The 13,200-nt window shown below is 39.3% G+C and overlaps 1 protein-coding gene across 1 annotated transcript in view; it reads right to left on the reverse strand.

Moving 5' to 3' along the window:
* The window catches only part of btbd16 (BTB (POZ) domain containing 16), a 116,087-nt gene continuing 102,887 nt past the window's right edge, over positions 1-13,200 (reverse strand). The window contains exons 15-16 of the mRNA XM_059947775.1: positions 6,809-6,997; positions 1-2,494 (exon numbers count right to left, since the gene is read on the reverse strand). Coding sequence (XP_059803758.1) covers positions 2,426-2,494; positions 6,809-6,997 — 258 coding nt within the window. The 3' untranslated portion in view covers positions 1-2,425. The remainder of the gene's footprint in view (positions 2,495-6,808; positions 6,998-13,200) is intronic.

Raw genomic sequence — 13,200 nt, forward strand, 5'->3', positions numbered from 1 at the left:
AAGTCACATAAAGCTCATGGTTATTAGTAGTTGAATATAGTTCTTTATAGCAAAAAACTACAGTGATTTATGGTAACAGATAACAATGGGACAGGGCTATTTTGATGATAAATACAACTTTGTTTATGAAGATATAGCAATATTTACTTCAGGAAAGTAAATACAAATTTTAAGCTTTGAAAAATATATCTTGTTCTTAAAGTTATTGCATAAAATCGAGGAAAACAAAAGTGCTGTGCCGATTGGATTCACAGAGGCAGACCAAAACGTTTAGATATTTCTTTGGTTTGCCAACAAAAGAGTGCTTAAATAGAATCTGCAGGCAGGATATCCTATGAACAGTTGTTCATACAATCAGATGATTCTTTCAAAAGTTAAAAACAAAATGTTTACAGTGCTGGAAAATATTGCATGGACCCTTTTTTAAAATTTTTTCTGAAGTTCGGACATTTCTATTAAAACCCTGAAAGCAACTAATTTAAAATGTTCAGCATTTGTCAGTTTTTCTTTCATCGTGCCATCATTAGAGATGCAGACATTCTGGCCACCCCCGCATCTTACATCAGAAAGGACCATTGTGTTCTCAAACTCATTAACTAGATAAAGGTTTCCTTGTAAAATTGGATCAGTTCACTTGTTAAGGAGTCATCAGGTCTTTTTGAAATGAATACCGGTTTCTGTTTGCAGAATATTTCTAGTTGATGTTATCACAAAGAATCTAAAAGGCTGCATTATTCTCTGAATTTATTCATCCAAAAATTATATATTAAAACGTTCAGCTTAAAGAAAATGTTCTAAAAATGGTAACCAGCCTTGAATTACAAAAAGGGCTGAGTTCAGCTTTGAAATATTGGCCTCAGTTTGCAAAAAATGCAGATGATTTTTATGAGTTGATCTTTCTGTTTCAACTTTAAACCATGTTATTAAAAAAGCAAGGTTCTACTTAGATTTACAGAGCATCTTAATTGCAACAGAAGTCAAACTTAAACTTTCTCAGCACCCTGGTTTTTTCCATTTGTTTGGTATCATTTGCTTCAAAGTTCTTGGAAAGGTATTAGTGATCTCTAAATACACAAAGGTTTTGATTTTCATCTTGACAGGATGCAGAAAATTGCTAAGAATTGACTCAGTTAGTCAGCTCACCACTTGCCAAATTTTATGGACTTCTATGAAAATCCCAATTAAATAAAATATATTAATGTGTTTGAGAGTGACTTACTCCATTCACAAGTGAAGAGCAATAAACATATTTACAAAGTGAACATTTTCAAGGCTGAACAATTGATCAGAAGATTTCATTGTCATGTACCTTTCACTAGGTCTTACAACAAAGAACAAAAAAACATATTGGATCTGTTCAGAGTCATATATATTGTTAGCAATAATAAGAAACATCTCCACTCCTCAATGGCTGGAGACTGATTCTCATTTACAGCGTACCAAGTTGCTTTTTGATGCAAGTTTTCAGGCTATGCTTCGACTGTTGTATGTTCTTCAGGTCAGCTCTTCCACTTCAACACAGCTGCACTTCCCAAGGCCCTCCCCTTAGTTACACAATGATCCAGAACATTACATGCCTCCTGTTGTGAACACTCTCAACATATTTTATAGGTTCAGTTTTGTTACATCACAAAATTAAATATATAAGAATCTCAAAGGCTTGAATATATTTCTACACTGTCTTCCCAAATTGCTTGAACTGGATGAAGGTGATGTGGACACAAATATATCATGCTGGACTAGCTTCTTCATTTGTTCACTTGTAATGTGCCTTGTTGTCTGACATGGGCAATCATGGCCTTTCCACGCAGTGTCTTTACAAGATGGGTGACACCAGTCGTTACTAAACTTTTCAGAGATTGGTTGGTGTCAGTGATTGCATAACCAGGACTTGTGATAAGCACCAGCTGCTCATATGGCCATCCATTGCCTTCTCCCATGGCTTCATGTGACCCTGATTGGAGAATAAGGAGGTGCTACACTTTGCACAAGGATCACCTGTGGACTAGTGGAGGGAAAGAGCATCGTACACCTCCTTTTACAGAGATGTATCTCCTATCTAAACTCATTTATGTTGCCAAGGTTTACTTGGGGACCTTTAATTTTTCCCAGTATAACCAAGATAACTCCTTCCTGGCAGAATTAAAGAGAACTTTATCTCTGCTGTCTATTTTTAGTACTGTATTTCTCATTTGTTTTTAATCAAGGCCTTTGAATTAAAGATTGAAATTAAAAGTTTTAATAAAAAAAAACTCATAACAGCTTTTCAGAAAGTCGCTTACCAAAAGTAAACTCCCAAACAGATGTGGGGGGGGGGGGGTAATATTACATCCCTTGCAGAATGAGAATACCAGATCAAACAATCATGATGTGAATATTGATATTCAAAGTTTTCAATGATTTCTTATTGTTTTATTTGACTTCTTCAAGTTGCAGGAAAAAGAAGAGCAAAGGTCACGTAAACAGGCATCGTCAGTCTATCCACTAACAGAATCTGAAAAAAAACGTAAGGATCATTAATTTTCTTTGATAAACAATTAAGACTGAAACACCTACGCAACGTTTATATTGTTTTGGGATTCACATCTTGCAATGTGAAGTCAAACATTTCTATGCAAAGCTAGACAGGTATGCATAGAATATGTACTTAGAGCTGTAATATCTTAGAGCTGTTACAGACTTTATATATCAAAATACAATATAGCAACGTCCTCAATAAAACTGACTGTTGCAGTAACACCAACTTCATTAATGTCAGCAGCAAGCTAATGATCAGCGGAAAAGTACTGGTTAAAAAAGGGTGAAGAAGGTACTGATTAAAGTCCTGAACTTTACGTAGGATCTAGTTGGGGTCTACAGGGTGATTATTTAAAGGCAAAGGAACGGTAGGTAAATGGGAAGCTTTTAAAAGGGTTACATCAAGAGTCTGGTGGCAGCTTGTTCCTGTTAGGTTAGACATACCAATGATAGGGAAACCTGTCTGACGAGAGACATCGAAGCTCTGTTAAAAAAAAGGAAGCATCCATTGCATTTAGGCAGCTGGGTACAAATGAATTCCTCAACAAATATACAGTTTAAGAGCAGGCTTATGAGGGAAATTAGGAGGGAAAATAGAGGGTATGAGATGGGTTAAAGATGATCCCAAGATTTTTCAGTTATATTTCAGCCAAAATGTGACTAAGGAGAGACTGACTGCTCAGAGGCGTAGTCTCTTCCTAGACACCTTTTGAGGCCCTTGGTTGGTTGGTGTCTACCATGGATGTTGCGTCTCAGCTATCTACATCGATATGGAAGCCGATACACAAGACAGTATGATACGGGGAGCAAGCTGGTGCATGTGCAGCAGGGTCTTCCTCACTATGCTGCAGATGAATCGAAAAGAAAGGCGGATATATTTTGGCACCAGAGGCGTCGCAGCTATTGCCAGTCAACGTTGAATTCAATGTACAACTCCAACTCTGGATTTTTCCTTGGGGATACTCCCGAAGTCTTCCCTGTAAGTGGGGATAGCCGCAAGGCAACGGAGGTTTGCGATCAGAATTTTCCTTCTCCTAGATGAGCTAACAAGCCGCCCAAAGCAACTGGTTTTTATGGTGCCAACAACCCACATTTCCCTCTTCTCTTGTCAGTAAAAACTGCTCTGCTAGGCTTCAGACATGAAGGCCTACAGCTGAACTTGGTTGTCAGAGGCTTGACAGTGGGAACATTTAATAGGTAGTGGGAGCTCCTCCCCACTACCCCTCTGGCTATGACAACCTTAAGGAAACAGTCACCCTTTTACTGTTAATATTACAGTATGTTACACAACATTTTCTGCGGCTATATCTGGAACCACAGGAAATAGCTGAGATTTTTAATGTCTAGTTCTTCTCAGTTTTACTAAGAAGACCATGGCTGCCAAAGAAGTGGGGGATAATAAGTAATGAGATTTTGGAACATGTGCATGATAGGAGGAAGGAGATATCAGCAGCCTTGAAGCACAAGACCAAATGCACCTCCAGACTTCATGGATACCTTGGAAGAAATTGTTGAGGTCTTTGCAGAGACATTTGCTTCATTATTAACCACTGGTAAAATTCCCAAAGAATGGAAAGTGTTGTTCAAATGTTGTTCCATTGTCCAAGAAGGGTAACAAGGACAGGCCAGGGAATTATAGGGTGGTGATTCTGTTTACAGCGGTAGGGAAGTAACTGGAGAGAATTCTGAGGGACAAGATCTGCCATCACTTGGACAGTCAAGGCCTGATCAGGAATAGTCAGCACAACTTTCATTGTGGAGATCATGTCTGATGAATCTTTCAGAGTTTTTCAAAGAGGTAACTAAAGGGATAGATGAAGGCAGGACAGTGCATATGTCCATATGGACTTCAGTAAAACCCTTGAGTAGGTCCCATGTGGCAGACTCATCTGGAAGATTTGGTTGCATGGGGATCAGGGGCAGTTTATAAGAGGCACTTATAATTGGCTTGATATCAGGTAGCAGAGGCTGATAGTTGGTCAATTCTCCAACTGGAGGTCTGTGACTAGTGGGATTCCCCAGGGTTCAGTGTTGAGGTCTCTGTATTCATTATTTATATAATAATTTGGATGTTAATGTACTGTATGTGACACATGTAGTAAATTTGCTGAAAATATTAAATTATCTTGTTGATAGTGAAGCAGGTAACAATGAGTTGCTTGCTCAGTTAAGAAGATGGACTAAGGAATGGCAAATGGATTTAAACTTAGATGAGTTTGACGTAAACTGGTTTGGACAGTCAGACTGGAGTAGAATCTATACAAGATAGGTCAGGGCATTGACAAAATTCAAAGTAAATTTATTATTAAACTACATATACATACACAGACATACAATCATTTTCTTGCAGGCATACTCAATAATCCATAATAGAATAATAACTATAATAGAATCAATGAAAGATCATACCCACTTGGGCAAACCAGTGTGCAAATGAAAACCAATTGTGCAAGTACAAAAAGAAAATAAATAAATAAATATCACAAAATGAGATGAAGAGTCCTTGAAGTGGGTGGAACAGGGGGACCTGGGAGTACAAGAGCACAGTTCATTGAAAGCAGTCACATGGTTAGAAAAGGTGGTGAAGAAGGCAATAGTTGCATAACCAGGACTTGTGATCCCAGCTGCTCATCACCTGCTCCTATGGCCTCACGTGACCCTGATGCGGGACTGAGCAGGAGGTACGTCTTGCCCAAAAGTGACCTGCATGCTAGTGGAGGGAAGGAACACCTTAAACCTGCTTTGGTTGAGACGTATCTCCACCCCATCGCCCAGCACCCTTTTATAAGGAAGATAGTCAAGATGGAGAAGGAGCAGAAAAGATTCATGAGGATATTCCCAGACTAGAGGGCCTGAGTTATAGGGAGAGGATGGCCATGATGGATCATTATTCATTGAAGCACAAGAGACTGAAAAATAACCTCATAGAAGTTTATAAAATCATGAGGACAGTCACAATCTTTTCACCCACAGTTGTGCCGAACATGTCCATACCTTAGAAATTACTAGGCTTACCCGTAGCCCTCTGTTTTTCTAAACTTCATGTACCTATCCAAAAGTCTCTTAAAAGACCCTATAGTATCCGCTTCCACCATTGTTGCCGGCAGCCCATTCCATGTACTCACCACTCTCTGAGTAAAAAACTTACCCCTGACATCTCCTCTGTACCTACTCAGCACCTTAAACCTGTGTCCTCCTGTGGCAATCAGTTCAGCCCTGGGAAAAAGCCTCTGACTATCCACATGATCAATGCCTCTCATCATCTTATACACCTCGATCAGGTCACCCCTCATCCTCTGTCACTCCAAGGAGAAAAGGCCAAGTTCACTCAACCTATTCTCATAAAGCATGCTCCCCAATCCAGGCAACATTCCTGTAAATCTCCTCTGCACACTTTCTATGGCTTCCACATCCTTCCTGTAGTGAGGCGACCAGAACTGAGCACAGTACTCCAAGTGGGGTCTGACCAGGGTCCTATATAGCTACAACATTACCTCATGGCTCCTAAATTCAACTCCATGATTGATGAAAGCCAATGCACCATATGCCTTCTTAACCACAGAGTCAACCTGCACAGCTGCTTTGAGCATCCTATGAACTCGGACCCCAAGATCCCTCTGATCCTCAACACTGTGAAGAGTCTTACCATTAATACTATATTCTGCCATCATATTTGACCTACCAAAACGAACCACTTCACACTTATCTGGATTGAACTCCATCCGCCACTCCTCAGCCCAGTTTTGTATCCTACCAATGACAGCCCTCCGCACTATCCACAACACATGGAATGATCTGCCAGAGGAAGTGGTCAAGGCACGTAAAATTCCAACATCTAAGATATATTTAGATTTGACCAGAGGGCAAGGGCTTGAAGGGTTACGGACCGAATGGGGACATCTTGGACTAGCAGGGAGGAGGCTGATGTCGGCTTGGAACAACTAGGTCAAAGGACCGGTTTCGTATTGAATTTCTCTTTGCCTCTAAAGTTAGATATATGTCTGCTATGAAGGTTTACACAGGAGATGCAAGTGGACAAAGAAAAACTCAAAAACAGCTTGGGGCAATTACAATAAAACATTTATTGACATTCCTACTCCTAGTTTCACTGTCTTTATATCCTTTGATCCCTGGTCAATTATTAACATCAGAAATCAGCTGGCAATGACTGCATCCACAGTACTATATAAAGGATTGTTAATCTGTTAATTTTTAATTAGTAGGTTCCATTTTGGCAATTGTTGGTGGGTTAAAAAAGATAATAGTTAATGATGTTAAAATAATGACTTACCTGGCTTTGGCAGGACATTTTGTTAACACCAAATTTCTGGCATAAGTAACCAGTTGTAAATAATTGCCATTCTTCATTTATTTCTGTCTGTACTAGGATTTCATATTTCACTTCACGTTCCTGTCTTAAGCTGAAAGCATTGCGTTCAGTAATTCCAAAAGGTATATTTGAATCTGCATGATTTAATCTCTGGAACGACAATAAAACTGAAAGTTCAGAATCAGCTTTAATATCACTGCATAATGTCATGAAATTTGTTGTCTTGTGGCAGCAGTACAATGTAATATAAAAAAATAAAAACCTATAAATTACAATACCAAGTATGTGTGCGTAATTTATTTATATATATAAATTAAATGAAATAAGTAGTGCAAAAAGAGAGCAAAAATAGTGATGTGATGTTCATGAGTTCATTGTCCATTCAGAAATCTGTTGGTGGAGGGGCAGGAGCTGTTCCTAAAATGTTAAACGTTGAGTGTGTGTCTTTAGGCTCCTGTACCTCCTCCTTGATAGTAGCAATGAGATGAGGGCATGTCCTGGATAATGGGTTAATGCCCTAATAAACTACTACAGATGCACTGTTGAAAGTATTCTGACTGGTTGCATCATAGTCTAGTATTGCAATTCCAATGCACAGGAACGTATGAAGGTGCAGAGAGCAATGAACTCATTTTCAATACATCCCCACCATCAGTAGTATCTGCATAAAGCGCTGCTTCAGGAAGGCAACATCTATCATCAAAGATCCCCACCATCTGGGCTATGCTATATTCTTACACTACCGTCAGGCAGTATGTACTGGAGCCTGAAGTGCAACACCAACAGATTCAAGAATGGCCACTTCCCTTCAACCATTCAGTTCTTGAATCAACCTTCACAACATTAATCACTACCTCAGCATAGCAACACGATCACAACTTAGATCACTTAGCGCTACAATGGACTTCAGTTTTTTTGTTCTGGTTATTTTCTTTCTTTTCAAAATTGTGCATAAATTCTGCTTAATTTACATTTTACTTAAAAATGCAATATACCTGATATATTTGCCTGTGATGCTGCTGCAAGTAAGGTTTTCATTGCACCTGTGTCTTCATGTACTTGTGCAGATAACAACAAGATTGACTCATTGCTGACTGTGTAGGAGAGCAAACAATGAATGACCTTTAGGAATGGCTCTTGCCAAGATAGCAAAGACTAGGGACTGGTAGGCAGAGTCAAAGTCCAATAAATCAGACAGAAAGATAGTGATAACTTTGAACAAAAATGGGTGTATAGATTGGAAACTGAATGAGAGAAGAGGATAACATAAGATTGAAAGGAGACAATATCAATTCGGAATAACCTTTCAGGGAGAGGGATCAGGTAAATAGTGGCAGAAGGCGGAGCTTGTCATCTGTAGAAAATTTGTTTAGCAATGGAATGAGACATACCTACTCTCTCCAACTTTCAAGCAGTTCTGTAAGAACTACCAGACTGCCAAAGCAGGCTGCTTCAGTTCTCTTTCATGTTTGTTTGTTTATTTATTCATTGAGATCCAGTGCAGAATACAGCCCCTCTGGCCCATTAAACCAGCAATTCCCCGATTTAATTCTACCCTAATCATGGGGCCATCCACAATGACCAATTAACCAACTAACTAGAATGTCTTTGGACTTTAGGGGAAACTGGAGCACCAGGAGGAAACCCACCTGGTAACGGGAAGAACATACAAACTCCTTAGAGGCATCGGCAGTATTGAACTCATTTCACCCTTACTGTAAAGAATTGTGCTAACTACTATTCTACCATGTACTGAGCTTTCCAACAATAGGGGGAAATGGCTGAACAGTTATAACAGCTTATAATCACACCGCCATGCTCTATTCATTCTTGCCACTATTTATCAGCCAGTCGTCCTGTGTTCAGTTTGTGTACCCTATTTTATTATTTAAATCATTTTACTAAAACACCGTAGCGAACATGATCACCATCTTGATCCCTGCTTGCAAGGTAATGGGGATTAATATGACACTATTATTTTACCCCAAAGCAATATTATTCAATTTTCTTTAAAAGATAAAAGGCAGCCATGAAAGATAAAATACTCTGAATATTTAACTAATGCTAATTAAGGTAGAACAAATTGAACCAGATCACTTGCAGAATATTTTCCTCTAATTTGCACAGTAAATGCAAATGTTACACATGCCCAACATAATTATATTGACAGATAGAGCTACTCATTTGATCTTTCTGTAACTTAATTTAGTGAACGTCTACAAATTATGCATAATAGAGGCCACAGTTCCTTTTCTCGCTATTCTGTTACATATATGCATATACTGCCTGGCTGCTCTTGGCATTCAGATTTCATTCTTCTGTGACTTGCAAACATTTATGCTAAAATGAGCATTCATTATGCATTTTAAAGATCTCTAGTAACTAGACCAAAGGGATATTGTGTCCTTGCAATTGCAGACCATCTTTTTGAGAAAGGCTTTTAAAGTAAAAAGTGGACATGTTATATAGGACCATAAGACCACAATATACAGGAGCAGAATCAGGCCATTTGGCCCATTGAGTCTGTTCCACCATTTCATCATCGCTGATCCAATTTTCCTCTCAGCCCCAATCTCCTGCCTTCTCCCCGTATCCCTTCATGCCTGACTGTTCAAGAATCTATCAACCTCTGCTTTGAATATACATAAAGACTTGGCCTCCACAGCTGCCCGTGGCAAAGAATTTCACAGATTCACCACTCTCTGGCTAAAGAAATTCCTCCTCATTTCTGTTCTAAAAGGACTCCCCTCTATTCTGAGGCTCAGTCGGCTGGTTTTCGACACTCCCACCATAAAAAACATTCTCTCCACAACCACTCTATCAAGGCCTTTCACCATTTGATAGGCTTCAATGAGGTCACTACACATTCTTATGAATTCCAGTGAATACAGGCCCAGAGGCATCAAATGCTCTTCATATGACAAGGCATTCAATCCTGGAATAATTTTCGTGAACCTCATTTGAACCCTCTCTAGTAACAGCACACCCAGTCCTGAATCAAGGCTGAAAGAAGTTTATAGCTGGGAGCTTAATGTCCAAGGATATGCATTGTATCGAAAGGACAGGCAGGAAGGCAGAAGGAATGGCATTGCTCTGTTTGCTGAAGCCTCTCTTTGCTGAAGCGTCAAGATCACCTCTCTGACTATGTCCACTTAGATGACGGCTGTTGCAACAATGCCCACAGTGCTTGTCCCTGCCTTCCTTTAACTTGCTCTTTCAAATCAATCCCAAATGTCGATTGGCCACTGGTCAAAGTTCTTTTTTGCTGTACTGATTCACTTCTACCTTTTATCCTCAGGCAGTGTGGAGGGCTGTATCCACTACTTTTTGTAGGATTTCTTATTCAAGACCAGGCTGTGATGCAGCCTGTCAACATACTCTCCATTACACATCTATTCAAACTTTCAAATTTTTAGATGTCATGCCTAATCTTCACAAACTCCTATGAACTAGAGGAGCTGCCATGCTTGCTTCATAATTGCACTCATATGCTGGGCCCAGGACTGGTCCTCCAAAATGATAGCACCAAGGAATGTAAAGTTGCGGGCCCTCTCCACCTCTTATCCTCTGATAAGGACTGACTCATGGATTCTGATTTCCCTCTCTTGAAGTCAATAATCAGCTCCTTGGTCTAGCTGACATTGAGTAAGAGGTTGTTGTTGTTATGGCACCACTCAGGCAGATTTTCAGTCTCCCTCCGACATGCTGATTCATCACCAACTTTGATCTGGCCTCCAAGAATGGAGTTATCAGCAAACTGGAATATGGTATTTGAGCTGTGCTTAGTGGAATTAATAAAAAGTTCAAGGCTACAGAATAAAGCAGAATACATCAGAAACATACAGAGGTCTAGAAATTGCAGTGCACTCATTAAAGGCACTCTACATGATCATTGTTTGGGTTGCCAATGATCATTTCAGTGAACCTTTACAGATTTCAATAGTGTAACTGGCTAAAGAAAGGATCCTTCACACAGAAAAGAAAATTCTGCAGTCTGATCCGGTACTGGGAATGGGGCATGTTTAGGAATAAAACAAGTGTGTTAGTACGTTCACATTTGAGTACTAGCTGACCAGAAGGGCAGTTCGTGCTCTGTTGAGGAAGATGAGAGTGAGCCAGCTGACTCTCTGATAGACAAAAAGCAGAGAAGTAGAGATCAGCATGGTCATTGGGAAGCACAGGGTCCACCAGATGGAGATTGAAAAGTAATGGTATGAGGGCTTTTAGGGCCAGGCGCAAGATTGATCCATGGGACAATACTATCCATTTTCTCTGACAAACTAGTCATGGGCATTATCACATTTCATTTTGGGAAAAGTCCATTTTCAATAAATTAGTGCTAAAATTAAAAGCAATACTTAATTGAACACCTTTCTCCTTGATAAGTACAAAGGGGAAGTATTCATTTAGGACCTTGGCCACATCATAGGACTTCACAAATAGATTACCTCTTTGGTCCCTCAGGAGACCCTTTCTTTCCATGATTACAGGCTCACTCCTGATGTGCTATAGAATGTTTTGGATTCCTATTAATCTTACTTGGCAGGTATATTTCATTGTCCCTTTATACCCTCTTGATTTTTTCCTTAAGATGTCTACACACCCTACATTTCTCAAGAAATTCCCTTCATCCCTGTTGCTTATACCTGCCATATGTTTTCTGCTATTTCCTGATTAAACTTGCAACATCTTTTGTCTTTCAGGTTCCCTTGTCTTGCCATTCTCTGCCATCTACACTCATCAGAACATTCTGGCCCTGAACTCTTACTAACATTCTTTAAGAAACTCCCACTTGTGAGCTGCTGTTTTACCTGCAAACATCTTCTCCCAATCTGTTTTCACTGGGTCTTCTCTTACATTATTGTCACTAGACTTCCTCTACTAAGAAAGAAAGACACTAAGACACACAGAAAAAAAATCTAGACCTAGTTACTATTCATTCTCCTCAATGAAGCCAACACTCTTCAAAGCCCACACTTTGACCTCACACACCCCTCATAAAATGTTATTCGCCACCTCCAGCAAAGGGGCATCTAACTCACTAGGACTAATGTGAACAGTTATTTTAGAGGACACATCATTTGGGAGATGATGCCAGTAAGTTGTCACGTTTCCTGTGCCTCTTGAACTTCGACAAGGCTACCTGTATAATCGTGCTGAAAGAGAAAGAATCGTACGTGATTCCTTGGATATTTTGTGCTTATAAAAATCAGTACTTCATAAACCTGGAAGAAATTAGCAAGGTCATTCTCTAAATGCATTTCAAAATTAGGTATATTCACTTTAGAATATTTAGCCCAATTTTTTTTAAATGCTGAGTAATTGATAAACATCAGTGTGGAAAGGGTTCTCAGTATTTTGGCTTATGAACTCAGAAGTAGCAAGCTATTAGTGGTGCAAATGGTATGTTGCCATTCATTGCAAAACAGTTGGAGTGCAAGAATAAGGATGTCTTATTGCAATCTTGCAGGGTTTTGGTAAGACCACATCCTGGAGTATAGTGCAAGAGTTTTGCTTTCTGTACGTTAAGGAAGGCTGTAATTGCCATGGAGCTATTGAAATATAGTTTCAGTAGACTTATTCTCATATCAGTCAGGTTGTCCTCTGGGGAAACAATATAGCCATTCTATTCTCATGAGAATTTTTAAAAAAAGAGATGTAAATTTTGAAACATAACCAATTCCTAGAGAAAATTTTTTTTGTAAATGCTGAGAGGTTATTTACTTTGGCTGGACTATGTAGAATGAGGGGATAGTTCCACAATAGGGATTGGCCATTTAGAACTACGATGAAGAAAACGTTGGCTTTGAATACATTAAGGAGTTTGATGGATGTTTACACACTTATGGAATCAAGGGACATGGGAATGATACAGAAAAGTGGACCAGAGGTGAAGGCACAGCCAAGAAGTGTTTGATGGTGATGTGGTCATTTTGCTTACAACAGCATCTAAGATTTTAAGGATAAGATTATCTTTATTTGACACAAGTACATCAAAACATTGAAACATTCAGTGAAATGCTCTGTTTATGTCAATGAGCAACATAGTGCTACAGTGTTTCTGCTGCCACGTAGCACACCCCACAACTTACTAACCCCTAAACATATGCTTTGTGAATGTGGGAGGAAACCAGAACACCCAGAAGAAAACCACGTGGTCATGGGGATTTCTTACCAATAACGGTGGAAATTGAATGCCATTTGCTAATCACTGGCATTGTAAAGAATTGCACTAACTAGTACACTACTGCGCCAACCTTATGCTACTTAAAGTGTTTATGTTTAATGCTCTTATGTTTTGAACCTTTCTGCATTGTGAAACAATATTCAAAACTGGTGCCAATTGGCATAAT

This window comes from Hypanus sabinus, chromosome 22 (assembly GCF_030144855.1).
Source record: "Hypanus sabinus isolate sHypSab1 chromosome 22, sHypSab1.hap1, whole genome shotgun sequence".
In the NCBI taxonomy this organism is placed as follows: domain Eukaryota; kingdom Metazoa; phylum Chordata; class Chondrichthyes; order Myliobatiformes; family Dasyatidae; genus Hypanus; species Hypanus sabinus.